General features: G+C 41.7%; 1 protein-coding gene across 1 annotated transcript in view; it reads right to left on the bottom strand.

Moving 5' to 3' along the window:
• Positions 1 to 18,999, bottom strand: part of COL22A1 (collagen type XXII alpha 1 chain) — a 191,134-nt gene that overhangs the window by 132,550 nt on the left and 39,585 nt on the right. The window contains exon 4 of the mRNA XM_057369171.1: positions 3,643 to 3,754. Coding sequence (XP_057225154.1) covers positions 3,643 to 3,754 — 112 coding nt within the window. The remainder of the gene's footprint in view (positions 1 to 3,642; positions 3,755 to 18,999) is intronic.

The following is an 18,999-nucleotide window of genomic DNA, read 5'->3' as shown; positions in this document are numbered from 1 at the left end:
AGGAGAGTTTTTGCAACAGAGAGCTCACCCATACAGTCTTGGCAGACATCTTTTTGGCTTCTGCTTCAGAAATCTCAGTGGTAAAAWAGCTACAACCTCACTAAGTAATTCTTTCCTATCATTGACTGTCCTACATGCTGTAAAAAAACTATCCTAAATCTCACTTGCTGCAGTTTAATTTTCCCAAAACTACTTTTTTTCCACTAGGAGCCATGTGAACAAGTTGTTGTCCTCTYCTTTGTGCAGCCTTTTCTGTGTTTCCCAGCTCTCCCTACAGTCCTTCACTCTGTACAAGACCAAAAAAGCCTTCAGTCATTCCACTTCAGTCATGCTTTATATCCTTTGCCTTATTAGAAACAGGAGACAGCAAGGGACCTCTTGAGATCATCTCATCTAAAGGAAGCTTTCCTTGTGTTTCAATTCCATGGATTTAAATTGCTCCCATTCCTTCTTGTCCTGTCAATGAATATGATTGAGAAGATTCTGGGTCTGTCTTCTTTGTTTCCTCCCTATCAGTTTTTTTACACACATGGATAAGATCCTACTTCCCTGAGTCTTCCCTCCTTTGAGCTGAACAAGCTTAGTTATCTCTGCTGTGCTTCATATGAAATAATTTTTTTTTTGGGAAAAGTAAAAAACAAGGAAGCTTTCTTTCAAAAGGTTCCATGTTCAGCGTAGGAATTTTGGGTGGCTTTTTGTACAATTTCTTCTCTGGCAGGAGACAAATGACAACAGCAGGGCAGGATGTCATGGAGAAACCTAAGACAGGTGACTGAAGTCAAAGCTGATGTCAGGAGACACAGTCCCCAGAAAAACACAGCAAGGTAGACATGCCCTAAACAACCCAACTCTGAAACCAGCCAAGAAAACATTGCCCCGATACAAAGAGCAAATAGATCGTGACCAGAAGCTTGGCCAAACATCAGGTAATTTCGTGAGGTGGTAGCCAAGATCATGACAGAGTCAGGCTGGAACCAGACCAGGCAAGAGAAAACTGGGGGATGGACATGGGCAGTAGGAAGATCCTGGAGTCAGGACTAAGAGATAACAGAGGGTAAACCGAAAAAAGAGTGAGCCAAAACCTTGGCATTAGATTAGGCAAGACACCAGTAATGAGAAACAAGCCTGAGCACTCAAAAGAAGAACTCTGGAGTACAGTTTTGGCCAGAATATCCACTGAGGAGCCATGAACAAACAGTCCCAGTTACATGAGGAGTGGGGCCAGATTTTGGGACCAGCCCTCAGCCAGATTTTGGGACCAGCCACAGCCAGATTTTGGGACCAGCCCTCAGCCAGCTGCAGAGACCTGTCAGCCCCTCAGTGATCAGGCCACAGACTGCAGCCAGACTCTGGCTGCTGGGTTTGCTTGCTCAAAGATGATGCCTCGTCACAAAGAGGAAGAAGGTTGGAAGTTGTAGGTTGCAGATCAGAAGATGAGCAGGCACATTTCCCAGACAGCTAATCTGGCACTTTGTAAAACTACTATTGCTTGTATAAAAGGACACAAATCCTTTAAGCAGATAATAAAGTGAATTACATATATTAGTCAGTTAATGATTTTGTATCTAATTATGAGCTGTTGCTATCAGTTGCTAAACATTGCTGGAGGTTATCTGTGAGCCACGACAGATGTTTTTGTTTGGTTTATTATTCCAGTTATCGGCTTTGTGCAGCTTTACAAGATTTCATTTTCTGTGAGCAATGACCCTACATGCAGCATCTCAGAGTCCTGGCACACAAATTCTAAAATGAACCAAATATGCAAACACCTTCCATGGTGTTATATCCATTTGGGTTCATTCCCAAATGACAGGAGTGTGGAAGTTACAATACAAAAGGCTGAAAATGTAAAAGTCCTCTTTTAATTCCATGTTTCAGAATCATTCAAAAGGAATYTTACTCATTTCAATCTGCTAATTAAGGATGTTTTACTTCTAATTGTCCTGAGTGATAAAATATTCTGGTTATTTTAAAGACAACAGCGACAAGAAACAAATGGGTGCAATCTGAGCAGATGGAAAGCCGTCATAGCTGGCTGGTCTGGCTTCACTCCCTCAGTCTTTCTGCAAAAACAACAACAGAAACAGCAACAACAAAGTGCTTCAACCCTTACTTTGGAAAAGGGATTCAAATGGACAACTCTCTGTAATCTGTGCTAACTTTCTTCAGTGGTTAATTACACTCAGCCTTTCTTCCCTGATGGTTTTTGATGTCAAGTAGCCACTTTCAGTCTACCATGACCCTTAGTCAAAGACCCTTTACCAAACTTTGATTTCCCAAGGTTCTTAACTCCCAGAGTTGTTAACCCCTTCTTAATTTTACCTGTTTACACTGCAGTTCTTGAATTTCTCACTATCCTTTCTTCACAGCACTTCAAACTTTCATTCACTCCATTTYTACTTACTGAATTAATGGAAACTAAGACTGGACACAGCAGCAGTGGTGACTGAGCTGCAACATTTGAGGTTTATCATCTCATACTTGACAGTTCCTGCTTATGCTCCAAGGATTGCACTATTTCTCATAGCATCACCCAGAACCCAGAGAACACAGCAAGACAAATTAAATAGGTTTATTCCCATCCAAATGAAATAGGTTTAGGTTTATTTCCATCCACACTCAGGCCAGTTATGTATATACCAAGCCTTAGATGTTTTCACTTGCCTGTGTTGAATCAGATGATCGATCATGACTTTACTTACTCTTAGACTCAATATAATTTATAGACTCGTGAGCAGTTTTCTTGTCAGTATATCATATTTTTACTTTTTWAAAAATAAACTGTGTAYTAATATAGAGAAAGAGGGGGAGGGGAAAAGGGCAAATCAATCCTTTTTTTTTCCAGGGTGAAAAAAATTGTCATGAAATCAAACAAATTCAAGCCATAGGACAATCTCCAAAATGCAGTGAGATGAATAAAAGAGCTAAAAACAGAATAAAAAATAACAGCCCTCATCCATAAGAAGGAAAAGAATTAATATTGATTTTTTTTAAGCTGAAGTTCAAACCAGCACACAGAAATTTACTGCAAAAATGTTAATGATGACAATTCAATCTATGGCTCTTAGTTACTCAGTGAAATTATGCACTCACTCTTTTCAAGGCTAATGCTGGCACAGCTCAGGTGACAGCCCCAGAGGAACACTTGTAATAGATTCAGACACAACTGGCTGCCTTAGGTCATAAAAGACTCTGAGGGCTGAATCCATGTTRACACAGGATTAAAAACTGCTCATTCTTTCACAAGGCCAGAACCCATATTTTTTAACTGGTAACATCTACCAGCAACTTGTTTTTGGCAAATTTCCATCTCAGTGCAAGCGCTACCAAATACTCCTTTTAGAAGCTATTTGTGAAGCCCTAAATTCTTTTGTGAATATCTTGATCTTGCCTCTCAGAGCCGCTGAGATACATCAAACACAGCTCATATTCTACCAGGATGGAGCCTGGAGTWAGTGCTGAGTCTCTCAACCACGTTGTGCATATTCTGTGCCAGCCGAACTGAAAGAGCTGCTCAAAACAGAAATATACCAGAAATATACCTGTAGGTATGAGATAATCACTAAAGGGTCAACCTAGAGGAAGCAAGTAATGTAAAGTAGAGGTTCAGATGAAAATAAAGTGAAAAATCAGAGTACTCACTCAGTTTTCTGAACAACAGGAAAGCTTCCAAGCCGTACATAAGCACTCTGAATCCCATCTTCTTTCATTCCAAAAATCTGCTTCACGCTGAACGAATCCATCAGGTCAAATCCTATCCATTACAGAAATATAAATAAAAGACATTAATCAGGCAGTGAGACATGGCTCCAACTGTACTTACACACATATCTTAGCCCAAAAAAAAAAGCAGCATTTCAGAAACGAGCCTTGTTCTTGTTGGGAAAAGCCAGAACAAAATTCTGATATGGTCTAATCCTCTCAGTCTTCAAGTTGTCACAGGCTTGAACAGAGCTTTCCAGAAATCAGTAGCCAATGTTTGCATCCTGAAAATGCTGTGTAATTCATTAAACCCCCATGCAGAGGAATGCACAAGTGAAGACTGAAACACTTATTCACAGAATAATGGAAAACAGAGAATGTTCTGGGTGGGAAGGGACCTTCAAAGATCATCTCATTCCAATCCCTCTGCCAAGGGCAGGGACACTTTCCACTATCCCAGGTTGCTTAAGGCCCTATCCAACCKGATCTTGAACACTTCCAGGAATGGGCAGTCCACAGCTCCTCTGGGCAACCTGGCCCAGTGCCTCCTCACCCTCACTGTAAAAATTTAATTTTTAATCTCCAGTCTAAATCTACCCTCTTTCAGTTTAAAACTGCTTCCCCTTATTCTGTCACTACAGACCTTGATAAAAGGCCTTTTTCATTCTTCCAAGGTCCTTTTATGTACTAAAAGGTTACGAGAAAGTCCGTCAGGAGTCTTTGCTCCTCCAAGCTGAACATCGCCAACTTTCTCAAAATTTCTTCACAGCMGAGGTGCTCCAGCMRTCATTTTCAGGRAATTCCACTGTATCCACTCCAATGGTCCAGGTCTTTATTGAGAACTACTTGTCCAAGAAGTTTGACCACATACACTTTTCATTTCATTTTAATATGACTTAGTCTGATCAACTTACCATTATCATGAACTATTAATCCTGACTAAAGACATTTGCGAAAGCCTCTGACTTCGTTCTAACCAGCTCTTATTAGATCAGTCATAAACCACACAAGTGAGTCTGCACAGCCCCAGAATCAACGTGGTCCCAGCCATGATGAGCCCATGGTTTTGGACATGAAGTCTCAGCTGCCAAACCCTGAGAGGGACAGCAGGGGTGCAATGATGCCACAAATGGAGCCAATTCCTGGAGGTGCAGAACTGTGTGGATACAAGCATCCTGCTTTTAGCTCCAAACTGGCTCCACAGGATGCAAATCCAAACTGTCAGCCCCTCCCAGAGGCAAACACACCRTGGAGTTAGAGACAAAGGCACTGTAAAAAGCAGGTTGTGAGCAACTGAGCAGAGAATATGAGTTTTTTCTTTCATTTGGGTCATTCCAACATCTTCTGCACCTCACACATGCACAATTACACATATTAACTCCTGGGTTTGTAATTCTAGCACAAAAACCTGATGACATAAGTGTAGCTTATTTGGATTAATTGATTTTAAATGAAAGCACTACTTCTTTAAATGAAAGAACTATGGCAGTTCTTTCAACTTTGTTCAGTTTSTGAGCTATTAAAACTTTTCTAGGACAGATAAACATTTTTATGTGATGAACTTAAGCACAAAGATTCTTGGGTTTCTTAGCTGCCCTCGTGAGCCTTTCAGGCTGAAAGGCATTGCAGAGCTTGAAAATAGCTTCAATAGGAAAACCACCAACCTAATGATATTATCTTCACATTTACATGAATAAACAGGTGCAAAAAAAACCCAGTGTACTGGGACCAGTACCCAGGCAAATCAAGATAGCAAATAGCAAATAAAACAAAAAGCTTCCATCATGTTCTGGATGTTTTTCTGAAGAAATTGCTTTTCCTGAGGAAATATAATCTTAATTGTTTGCAAAGACAGAAAYGGCTGTCTGGTGCCAAGTTGAGACTTTTAGTATTACAGTAACTTTCTTGGCTGTCAACRGCTTTTCCCTGCTGTCCACTCCATTTTCAGCTGTTATTGGTCATTCAGGAGGGCAAATAAAGCAGTTAAGGCACCCCAGGGCCTCATGGCTGCACCTCACAATCACCTCTGCAGCAGCTCCAGCGATACACCGCAATCAGGCACGGCTGCAGCCGTAAATCAGGGGAAAATAGAGCCCAGCAGAACATGAGAGCTCCCTCCTGGCTGTCACAAACAGCAGCAGGACCTGTCCATASAGCTCATGGCAGCACACATCCCTCATCCCCACCAGCCACAGGAATGGAGCTGCTGGCAGGAACTCGGCGTTGGATGGGAAGGGAATTGCTGAGCATCCACGGGAGAAGAGCTGTGCGTGGTGAGGTAAAACTCCACTGCTAAAATACACAAGTACAGGACACAGCCACAAGAATTTCCTGCTAAATTTTCCCAGCTTTTGCTCAGACCCAAAGCTGCTCTCATTTTCTCTGAYAATTCAAACAAAGGTTCAAATCATGAGCAGCTCTGAAGCTGTGCACACTGGTATGCTTTCCCAGGGGAAACAAGAGTACAATTCAATCAGTCTCGTCTTTTTCTTTCCCCAAATTTCCTATCAAAATGCAGTTTCAAGAGCCTAAATAACACCGTGAAATATGAACAAGGTTATCAAAACCACTTTGTAAACAGAACTYGGTGTAATGAAAATAAGTCACACTCTCACAACATAATCACATTTACATTTAGGAGTGGATAAAGCACAAAAGTAAATCATAACAGGTTGTTCTTTTTTTTTTTCTTTTATTCAGACTATGGATTGGCAAATCAAAATTTTCTTTATTTTTAATTTAATGATGAATGAAGATGGCTCTTTGAAAGATGTATTGTAGTTCCAGGGTAAAGTTAAGTCCTTAGGTGKGTCATTGTCCACAGTCAAAAGCCAAGGGTTTTTTATTTTAATCTCATTAATTTTAATTTGTTCTGTGTCAAATTCAGATATTGCCTGCTGGTGAGATAACCTCCACTGTTGGATTCTCCACTTCAAACCAAAGCCCTTGGAGGTAAAGGCTGAAGGATTTATATAAAATTACAGAAAATTTGGTCATCAGGTCATACCATGAAAAGTTAAGAACTATGCCAAGGATGAGATGTTTCTCACCTAATTTTAGCTGTCTGAAAAGGAGACATAGGATGGATGCTGGTTGTCCCAGTTTCCCTGTGAGCCAGCAGAGAAATTGAGGAGTCTCTCAGTCATCTCATCACATCTGCCTCAGACTGAGCTACTGAACCCCTACCTGGAAGTGCCTCCTTCCATTCAGCAGGAAAGGAGCTCACACAGACAGGAATTTTCACAGTACTGAAGTTGTCTGAGATGTATTCGGCTTACAGAGAATGCTATCAATTTTGTGTAGTGAATAAAACAGAGGTAAAGAGGATGAAAATATTAATAAATCATACATAACTTATATTTACATTGCCTCATTTGCTATCAGGATCAAATAAAGACTTCAGATTTTTTAATTCAGCTATCAGCTTGATTAACCAGCTATGATTCAAAATCTCTCGTGGAGAAGAAACAGACAAACCCAAAATATTGTTATTTGAGCTGAAAAAGCAGTCAAGGCAGATTATCCAAGTGGAACTGGAAATAAAACACCCAGGCAAACATCYAAATGAATTTGTGATTTAAAGTAACTTCCAAGATTGTTTCAGCTGAAGGACAAGCACTTATACTATTACCATTACTATTACCGCTACTACAAGTATTACTACTATTAGTGCTAATATTACTACTATTATTACTATCATTTTGTTCACTTTGTCTGCCTGAAAGCACTTTGCATGGATTATGTTCCTTTGCTTTTAGGAATGTAACTGGGTTTGTGAGCGAGACAGTATGAAGATTTTAATTTTGATTTTTTTAATCTTGAATGACAATATTAATAAGCAATGCTGTGACCATTTATGCAGCATTTGCCCAGGACATTTCCTGGCAGTGTTTGTGCAATAACTGCAGTAAAAATTGCCCACTGAGATCTTTCCCCAAGCAGCCAGATGTGTTGTACAGCATTTCTGTGCTGGGGTTACAGCAGAAATACAGTCTGTTCTTTGGCTTTTCCACCACCAAGAGGCACCATATTGTCAGTGACATGGAAAATGAGATTGCACACTATTCCCAGTCCTGTCTACAAGGACAGGAAAGAACAGACCTGTCTAAATTAGCAGGACAAAGGTGCTGTTACCTACTGCACCATGATCAGGCACCGAGTGAAAGGTTAGGATTTTCCTGTTCTCAGTTGCTTTGATTTCAAAAGTGGCTTTTTGTGTGGCAGGGCAGGTGTGGTTTCCCAGTTGGSTCATAAACTGCTTAATCAGTAATGCCATAAACATGGCATTTAATAAGATGCTCTTTGATCTTAAGCCTCTTATTTCATTAGAGCTTCTAAAACAATATGGGGCCACTGAAACTCTCTAACATGATTACATCTCCTGAAAAGCAGCAGACCCTAGTCCATATTAAAATTAAAATAGTCAGCTGAAAGAGAAGCTCAGATTTGTAACAGCATACTTGGCTTGAAAAGTAATTTCTTATGCGCTGCTCTGCTGATCAAATCAGCCGAATGTCTCACTACTTTAGAGTTATAACCCCGTTCCAGGAAGCAGCCTGTTTTCCAGAATCAGAAAACACACCCAGACCTTTCTGTTACAGGGGAAGATGGCAAAACTTGGCACTGGACAATTCATGCATCATCTAACTGCAATGTGCAGCTGGATTCTCTTTTACAGGACAAATGTCCACACTGCCACCCAGGAACTTAAAGCATGGCCAAAGGGTGATCCTATAACCTTTKTTTCAAGATAATTACCCAAAGACCCGACTAAAGGGGTCATGGTTGGTTGCCCTGAGTATGAGCTGGATTTCTGCCTGGCTCCACTGAGGATCTGATATGGGCAGCATGGTGGAAGCTCACGTGTATGTTGAGATTTTCCTGACTCTTCTTTCTTCAGGGGCGAAAAAAACCCCACAAAATAAAAGCAGCACCCAAAGCCAGAAAAACGGAACAACAAAGATAAGTTTAAAATAGCCAGAAAACACAGCAGTGAGAACATTAGGGAAGGCTTCTAAAAGCAGGACAGAGCTATTGACTTCTTGTTTTGCCCAAAGATGTTTCTGAAAAATGTCTCTTCCTTTGCGTTCCCAAGGATCCCAAGAAAACATTCACAAARGGAACACTGGGCTGCCTCTAATTGTGAAATTTTTTTGGTGAGATAACAACCTGGAGAGGAATGTGGAAAGTTGTTGAGAAAGGAATCAGGAAAGGCACTGGACATCATAGCCAGTGATGCAGTGGATCACCAAATGCAAGTGCTAATACCAAACAAAGCAGCTTTTGCAGGAAACACTCCTTACTCTGGTCTTGCTCAAACTCCCAGCTGAACTATCAGCCTTCTCCATGCATTGTTGAAATATCACCCACAGTCAAGATCAGCGAGGTTGTCATCACCTACTGGTTCACAGACACTTCTGAAAGCAGCAATCTACACAGCCTGTGGTAACACAGCACACAYTGCTTTTACTGGAGCATCGTCAATGGCATTAAACTTTACTGCACACCAGAGCTGTGTAGAAATTCTTTTCAAAAGCAGTAACACCTGGGAGCCTATCAGCAAATACATGTTCCTGTCTAACATCTCTGCACTCTTGAAAGTTAAGCTTTCCCAGATTGAGCTCACACGGAGAAGCCTGTATGCCCTCAGTGTCCCTTTTAATTCCTCCAGTGTGGTCTGCAAGGTTATTGCCACTGTTTTTGTTACCTTAGTTACTTTCTGTGCTAATATATACTCTTAAAAAAAAAAAAATAAGAGAAATAAACATCCTATCATGCCATATGTAAAGTTACATGGTGTATTTAATGATATACATCTGACAATTAGTTATAAGAAACTAGAGTGTTGACAAGGGTAATTTTTTTCTTCTCCTGTCTCCAAACATTTGGAATCTTTGTCTTCCACAGTATTTTATGCTGGAAGCATCTACTTTTGGACAGCCAAGATGTGTCTCAATTCAGGGCTTGGAGTAGAAGTGTCCAAATCCCAAAGGAGAGACCTATTACTTTATTTGGCATGTGTTGCTGTTATTGTTATAGCAGCCATCATCTGCTACAGTATTTTTGCTGCTCCTGAACTTTCTTCCTCCATGGGAAAGGAAATATTACCAAGAGCTGAGAGTATCAAATTTTAGGCATATTTTTAAGAGCTCACTGAAGTTTCTATCTACAAGGATCTTCAGCCACGTCTAATCTAAACCTCCTCCCTTTCTGTTTGAAACCATTTTCCTTTGTCTGGTCACCACAGACATTGTCTGGTCACCACACGACATTTTTAAAATGTCTCTCTCCAGCTTTCCTGTGGGCCTCCTTTAAGTGAAGGGGGCAAGAAGGTGTCCTTGGACCCCTCTCTTCTGCAGGCTGAGCATCCCCAAATCTCTGTCTGTCCTCACAGCAGAAGTGCTCCAGCCCTCTGGGCATCCTTGTGGCCTCCTCTGGACTTCCTTCAACAATTCCACATCCTTGTTATGCTGGGTCCCCCAGAGCTGGATGCAGTGCTTCAGGGTGGTAGAACAGGCAGAACAGAGGAGTGGAATCACCTCCCTCCACCTGCTGCCCACAGRGTTGTGGGTGCAGCCCTGGACGTGATTGGCTTTTTGGGATGCAAGTGGACATTGCAGAGACATGTTGAGCTGCTCCTTCACCTGCACCCCCAAATCCTTCTCCTCAGGGCTGCAATCAATACATTCTCTGCCTGGATTTGGTCTTGGGATTGCTCTGACTCATGTGCAGSAACTCCTACTGGGCCTTGCTGAATTTCATGAGGTTTTCACAGCCCCACCTCTCCACCCTGTCCAGGTCCCTCTGGCTGCCATCCCTTCCTTCCCTTGTGAGGCTGCACTCACATCTTGGTGTGCTTGACAAACTTGCTGAGGGTGCCTCAATCCCATTGTCCATGTAACCCAAAAAACGTCAAACACTGTCAGCCCCAATACCAGCCCCAAGGGATACCACTCGTTTCCAGTCAGACATMGAGCCATTGCCCATGACAGTTTGAGTGCCAACCCATGCAACTCCTTATCCCTTGGTCCAATTTAGAGACAAGCATGTCATGCAGCGGTGACAAATCCATTGCACAAATGCAGGCAGATGAGTCTTGCAACTCATACTGTTAATCTGTGCATTGCAAATATTTGTAAAAGGGGGGTTGAAAGAAAATAGTTTTCTGGAATAATTTTTTCCAACTATCTCTGGCTGTCAGAAGAAATTATTTCCAAAGACTTTTGAAGGATAGGAGTTCTGTTTTCTTGCCCTGTTTATTTCACTGTGTTCCACCTCTCCAGCAAAAATGGAAAAAAGAGCAGCTTATTTTTGCATGGGTAATTCACCCCACATTCAGCTCTCCCAGCAGTTTTTTTTTAGCATCATCAGTCAGCAGTGGTTCCCYGACTTTTTCCCAAACCATTAAAGACTACACCTCTGGAGGAACAAACCAGAATTTATTGGCTGCCCACAAGCCCTGGAAGGAGCCCTGCAGTGATGACTAAATGGGTTAAACAGGTCATTAAAAAAATTAGTAGGCTAAATTTTGCAAGAAGCCTGCAAGGGAATTTTTGAACTATAAAACTTTCCAAAGTCTATAGATTAAGGGCCTCAGGAGTGCTTTAAGGAGGTTCTTGCTATTAACCTTTGTTTCCAYTGATGTTCCAGCTGGGATTCAAGCAGCACTTGATGCTGACCTGACTTTCTTTTCACCAGATCCCCAGATTCCAGCAGGGAGAACAGCTGAGATCTCAGTTAATGACGAGGTTTAGCTGAAGCACATGGAACAGGTCTTACACCAACAAGCCTACTACCTTTGAGGTCATAGTCACTAAGGCACCTTACAGAACATTTTAGATGGTCTCAATTTAATAGAAATTATATATCAGATTTACCCCTGGGACATGATGCCACCACCCAGGCTGTTTATTTACTGACCCTGGTTTGCCTCCTCTGCCTCACAGCACTGGAAGACACAAATTTGATTTTTCCTTGGCCCCAGGAAAGGCACAAGCCACAAAAGTCCCAAACAGAGCACAAAAGGAGCTTGACCTCAGCTCAAGCACCAAACCACATTTGGGATTATGAGGAGCAGAAACTTTATTTGAGGTATATAATGGAGTCATACTTCARAAAGGAGCAATCTTCCACAGGCAGCGAGGCAGGTGAGCAGGGTCAAAATATGGGGCCACTGTTTCTGAAACATCAGTCTAAAGTTACAGTCAAAACAGGTGACAAACAGCACTTGGAACCCTTGCACAGGAAGGGAATGATAACACTTCAGGAAAGATAAAACGAACATAAACCAGTAACAAAATTAGGCCAAAGATACAGATTAAAAAACAGAAGCAAGTGAATACACAATTCTAGCCACCACACTTTGTGTAAAGGCTGCTGTAATCTAACCCCCAGCCYGCTGTAAAAACAGGAAATAAATTCCTGTATCCAGCAGCTGCCTCTGAGGCAGCACCTTTCAACGCCTGATCCCATGTTAATAACACACCACTTTATGTGATGCATTGCTCTGTTTATCTACATCAGTCCCCTGGATCTCTCTTACCCTTTTGCCTCTCAGTTTTCAAACAGTTCCAAGTGGCATATTGAACGACACTGAAAGCTGGTTTTGACACTGAACTCTTTGCCTCATTACTGAAAGCTTTTCTTGTGTTGAAGTCATCTCCATTTTCTCTGTGGTGGACACTCGGCTTGCTGCCATGGGCCCTCTTTCAGCTCCTTTCCTGCTCCAGTGATTTACAAGATTAAACAGAAGTTCATTATTCCTTTGATGTCCTTGTGGGCCAGATRGGCTTGAACCAGCTGAATTTACCTGAGACTGTTTTTTTTTTAGGTTCTRGTTTTAATTAGTTCCTCTGTTTTGAAGGCCTCTTTTGAGTTCCTCAGGTACCAAGGGGCTCTGTGTTCCCCCAGAAAGCCACAAAATGGCACATCTGGAAAGTCATCCCTTGGGATAGCAATGGAGAGGACCTCTGTACAAGCAAGCAGTGTTTTCAGGTAAAAGTTTTAAAGTTGTTTTTAAGGTATGAAAATATATATAAGGAAAAACATGTTACTGAGACTTGCTAAATCCTCCTTGTAATGCTGTCTGGGCTATAGGAAAACTCGACCAATAACCTATTCTTAAAAATTAAAAATATTCTCATTAATTTTAGGTGTGAAGAACAAGGCCTGATATGAAAGCAGGTAGGGACTACTTTTAAAGGACTGTCATGGTTGCTTATGCCAGGTGATCACTACAAAACAGATTGGATCTGCCAGTACCCCAAAATGTGGCCATAGCTGTCATCAGAGAGAATTCTCATCAGACAGATTAATTTAACTCCAAGAATTAGGAGAAGTTTGTTAAGATTCTATATTTGCCTTCATCCCATCATGTGTGCACAATAAACAGAAAGCTYGCACCGGTGAAAAATCCATGGGATGGTTCCTGAAGGAGAATGACTCTAAAATATTTAGGCTGAGAAATATCTGAAAGTATATCACAGTTAGACAACCTATTGGTCTTTTCATAGCCAAAGGATTGGCTGCTTCTTGGGCTATGAACAGTCAAAATTGAATTTATTTCCTGTTCATCAATTTCAAATGCACTGGAATAAGAAAAAGACCTGGCTTGTTTAACTTCTGGGAGAAAGCAAATGTTACTAGATAGATTTTTTAAAAAAAATGCTTTAGAGACAGATTTTTATTTTTTTTTATGCAGGTGCATTCACATAATTCATGTGTGCTTTCATGTGCATGATTAACCCTTGTTAAACCTTCTGTGTGAATGCAGATGTCAGAATTCATCACTGCTGGGATTCAGACCAGGGTAAGCCTTTCACAGGGACTGCTCAGCTGTCACCAGTTTATTTCCTGCTGCAGCTCATTTTTAAGTAAATTCAGCACTCATTTTCCATATTTCCTGATGTCTTTGGGCAGCTCAGCCAGTTACCTGCTCCAGCACAGACCTGATGCTGTCAGGTCATCCAGAGTGTCAGGAGTCCACTGAGACTCACAGCCTCGTGTAACACCTACATCTCTGACCATATTAACAAAAAAGATTCATTAAAAACGTGATTTTTCTAATTCAAAGAACTCATCCCAGCTCTGTTGGTGTCAGATTGATTGTGCACACTTTAGTGGATAATCCAGTATTTCCAGGCTCCTAATCCTGGTGCAAACTTTGGTGACTMCCTACTCCCTGTTGGGGTGACTGGACACTTCCACTTACCAATTTCTGTTTCTGCAGAATGGAAATTCTTTGGCAAACAAGTCCTAAGGAAACCATGGTCCTCGTGCTGGATAACTATTGGATCTGGACATCAAGCAGGCACAGGTTAGAGCCAGCCCACAGGACTGCAGTGGCAGTGCTCACAAGTCACAGATGATAGATTGGTAATTATTTGCCTGCTTGACCTGTTTTTATTTTTTTTTAGAGTTACTAGATATTAAAATGCCTTTGCACACGARTCAACCATTTGTCAACCTCTGAAAAACTTCAAAGACTTTTTAAGTGTAGTGATCTGGGCTGTAGCATTAACTATTGCACAGCAGATCTGCAGAATCAAAGAATCATTAAAGTTGAAAAAGATCTCTAAGATCATTGAGTCCAGGCTCATCACCAAGCCATGCCCCCAAATACCACATCTATGTGTTTCTAAAATCCTCCCAGTGATTCCACCAATTCCCTGAGCAGCCTGTTTCAATGCTTAACCATCCTTTCAGGGAAGAAATTTTCCCTTATATCCAACCAAAACTTCCCCCTGGCACAACTTGAGGCCATTTCTTCTGGTCCTGTCAATTGTCACCATAAGAAATTGACCCTCACCCTCCTCTCAGGGAGTTGTAGAGAGCAATAAGGTCCCTCCTGAGCCTCCTTTTCTCCAGGTTAAACACCCCCAGTTCCCTCAGCAGCTCTTCATAAGACTTGTCCATAGGCTCGTAAAAATCAAAAAACAGGAGCTCGATAAGGACATCGGCACTGCAGAAATCTCACCCACCAGCCCAGAGGACAAATCCACCTCACAGCACAAGCCCAGACATCTTCTCCAGCTCACAGGAGATGCTCACAACTCCTGTGACCACAGGGTCAGGTCAGCTGTTCCTTTCCCTGTTTCCTTCTCAGGAGTCACACCAGCTATTGCCAGATGTCTGTGTGTCAGGAACTCAGTTTCAGATTCAGCTCAGCCCAGTTTCACATTATCCAGGGGACTTGCTAGAGAAAATGTGGGAGGAGGAGGAAATAAGAAGCCCTGAGCCCTATCCATTCAGCATTGCCTGRCCATGGGTCACTGAAAAACACGAGAGCAAAGCATGGCACAGCAAAGGTCCATCCCCTGCCCATCTCTCACAAATGTCACAGCAGATTCCAGTCCTGCAGAGTGTGCACAATCCCGAGGAAGGGGAGCAGAGCGTGGTGTCTGCACAAACAGCTCCTCCAGCCCCGCACATGTGCAGTCCTTGCTGGTGACCACTGTGTCTGTGCATCCACTGTCCCCAGGCAGTGATCCTTCACAAATCCCTGCAGTTATTCACAGACTGTGCCCTGGCCTCTCGGGGGCTTCCCAAGGAGACTGCCAAGAGCAAAGGGACAGCACAATGCCTGTCACACGGGCATCACAAACACACTTCTACTCCAGAAAGACACGGCTCGAACGCGCTCGCTCTGCCGGCTCATCAGCCTGGACGCTCCAATTTTCTCATGCTACCACGTGTTTTAGYGGGCAAATATAAATAGTCCCAGGGATATTGTAATTAGCTAGTGAATCACCAGCATCTCTGGAATGTGAACCCTGTGCTGCCAGCCCTGGACACTGGAGACACACTGACAGCCAAACACAGCCACTGCAATTGTAGGGCACTGGCTTTACAAACAGCCTGCATCGTGAAATGCTCAAACACCCTTTGCAGAGTTACAGAAAAACACGTGGGCCATAAATGTGCTGGGATTTTGGTCATTTGCACACGGAGGTTTTGGAGACAGGGCAGAGAGCTGGAGGCTGAGGTCAGTGTGTGGTGGAACCCACAGTGCAGTTTCTGCTGCTCACAATCTGAGCGACTGCTCAGGAGTTCAACTCAGCACTTTCATGTTCCTCCCTCGTCCCATTAACACCATCCAGTGTGGGATGCTTAATGCCATATAATGGTTGGAATTGTCCCTCCCCAGGGTTTATTTTCCTTAGCACTCAGTGGAAATCACTTCAGGCTTTTCTTTACTTCTGTGGCAGAGTTCCCTGAAAGCAGCAGCCAATACTTGTTGAGCAGTATTATCTCCTCTGGCAATGTTCAGGGCTAGAGCTCAGATCATTCTTAATTCTAGGGATCATCCAGAATTCTGCAACCAAATCCCACATCTAGCAGGTCTAGTTTAAAATACAAATAATTCAAAAGTGAAGCCTTAAAACCTCAAGAAGTATAATTCATTYTAAATAACTTTCATRTGTTGCTTTGATTCAATRTTATGATTCCTAAAAATACATAAARGGCRCATCTCYAAGATGCAAAATATTATCATTGTGTTTTCCTGCTTGGCCATGATCCTTTGTTAAATGCTGATGGAATGAAAATGACAATTCAGCATAATAAGAGGTATTAAGTATGATAAGTGGTTTTTTTTTTGTTTTTTTTTATTGAACATTTTAGGGCAGATGAGTTAAAGCCTCTTTTGTCTTCATTTCTCACTAAAAAAAAATACAAAACAAACAAAAATACCATAGTACTCACAAGAATGCTCTATGAACTTTGTGTAAACCATCATTAAGCATTACTTTAAAATACCAGACTTTCTGGAAGATAAAGTGATTTTGTACATAAATTTCTTGCTTTCTTTCAAAACTCCCTGTTGATTTCTAATTCATTCAGCAACATACTCAGCATTATAYTCTGAATTCATGTGTTACATACTGTTAAGCAGATGATGCTTCACTTCACTGATAAAAATTTATCAGTAGTAGAGTAAAGCTGCCTATATATTCTTGCTCATACAATTCTCTTTCACTGTGGCAGCCTTTCCTGAATGCTACAGGAGATTTTTTATTTAAATGCTCAGGGACCAGAGGGTCATAGAGTACAAACCTCTGCTAAGAGAGGACCGGTGACTCTCCACCACTGTTTATTTGTCTCCATCAGAACCACTTCACCTCTTGTCCTGGTACTTCATATCTCTGACAGCTTCAAGACATCTTCTGATGTCTTGAATGCATCTCTTAAAAAGCTGATAATAATTTCTTATTTTTGCCTCTGTCCTTCAGCTTSAGTGGTTCCCCTGCCTCCCTCCTGCTGTTCTGATCTATTAACAGAGCAGAATTATTTCCCCTTCCCACCTGCACCCTGCAAGATTAACCAAACCCCGGTTTTCAATCACCTGTCTCTGGCTCCTGAACAYACTAATAGCTCCTCAAGGCTGAATCCATCTTTCCTGAGCTGAGGAGATCTGAGCACACCTYTCTAGATAAGCAGTAACCAAAWKCCCTSTCCAGTCYCAYGAATTCTTCCCTCTGGTAATAACCTTTGCCTTTTCCCCAGTTGTACAGGATTGTGAGGTACCAACAACTGCTGACTGACATCCCATCAGTTCCCACAGGATGTGTTTATAGTTTATAGTTCTTATATTGATCCATACCTACTAAAACAGGCCATTTAAACTAATAGTTACAAGTAATTTGGAAAAAGAAAACCTGTTTTTTGGAGCCAACCAGATCTTCGTTCAAGGATATTTTGATCCCAATCTATAGAGTGGAATCTCACAGGGGAGATTAGACCCTGAAACTAAACCCTGAGGAACTTCATCACTGCCTGCTCTCTGACTTACTATTCCCTTTCCTAGAAACTTCACAATTGTCTCCCTGCCAGGAAGTTTCTGGCACACTTTACATTTATTAATCTCTACCCTTTTTCACTTTAGCAGCGACTTTCAATGCAGTAYTCAAAAAATGCTTGCTCAAGTCCAGATAGATGAGATTTACTTAGTCCTGTTTGCCTAAAGAAAAACAATAATCTCTTTTAAAAGGAAAATATTAGTTTAGACCATTGGCTCTCTGCCAGTTTACAATGTATTTTTTTTTTGATGCAGTTATTCAATTCTGCATGGAGCCACCCTCACTACACATTTTCACAGCCTCTGACTTAAAAAGGACCCATGAATCTTCCATCTCAGCCACACTACTGTTTCCCTTTGTCTCAGAGTTCCTTCTTTTATAGCTCATTTTATAGTTTAGCTTCTATTTTTAYTTCTGCTGATACAGTGACTCAATTCACTAGAATTAAATGCAGCAGGTTATGCTATAACTTGTAGGCAGGTAGAGTAGAAAAGACTGGAACTGATGATGACCTGTGTAAAACAATTGTATGTGCCTTCTGCTGCTGCATTTCACCAAAAAAAAAAAAAAAAAAAAAAAAAAAAAAAAAAAAAAAAAAAAAAAAAAAAAAAAGAAAATCCACAGAAATATTTCTGCCCCTCTCATCCTCAGTTCTGATGTCTTGTCCCTCTCTGAGAAAGGAAAAGGTGTTAAGTCTAAGAGGCTTTTAAATGCAGTTCTTCCTGGCCCCAAAATGAGATTTACTGCAACTTCTCTTCCATCTAAAAAGAAGTTTGTGCATTACAGCTCTGAAGTTCTGTTTTAGGAGCCTGTTGGACAGTTATTCCTACTGGAGTACAAGGCACAAGAGTTAACTTAAAACCCTTGCACATGTGAGGACCTGGGTGGCAGAGGAAGAGCCTCCCCTTGTGCTGTCACCCACAAACATCCCAGAGCTGAAGCTCYTCACAGCAGTGAGGAGCAGGACACAGGCTGTGCCTTAAAACTGAAGTGCAGAGCATTTTGGAGCASAACACAAAAGCCTTCCAGCACAACRCATCCTTTTGGAGTAGGAAAYAGCAYAGCGGGCCAACAGAAATTTTCCAGCTTAAATGGAAGAAGGCAATGATTTTCTGTTGGAATCAGACCCAGGAGCCCAAAGTCTTCAGAAGATGCCGTGGAGTAAGTAAGGAGCACATAAAGAGTGGAACAGCACTTTGATCTTAGCTGATCCATCTCCAGCAGCACAATTATCTGTAGCAGACCCAGACTGTTCCATTTCTTCYAGAGAACAGACATATATTTTCCTAGTCACCAGCAGCAAGATGAGAAATAAATAATTTCCCCACCATATTGGAGCAATCAGGAGCYTTCTACAAATCCTCTGTGTTGTTGGTGAGGGACTGGAGTTGTCACTTTCAATTAAATACTGTAACTAATCTGTTGCTATGACACTGAATGCTGCCGTGAACATTTACAGTGAACAGAGATCCCTTAGGTCAAATAAATGACAGGTCTGAAT

Source organism: Malurus melanocephalus, unplaced genomic scaffold, assembly GCF_030028575.1.
Source record: "Malurus melanocephalus ecotype Western Australia unplaced genomic scaffold, MMel_1.1 scaffold_104, whole genome shotgun sequence".
Taxonomy (NCBI): domain Eukaryota; kingdom Metazoa; phylum Chordata; class Aves; order Passeriformes; family Maluridae; genus Malurus; species Malurus melanocephalus.
Note: the sequence above shows the minus strand (reverse complement) of the source record. Positions and strands in the feature narration are given on the sequence as shown.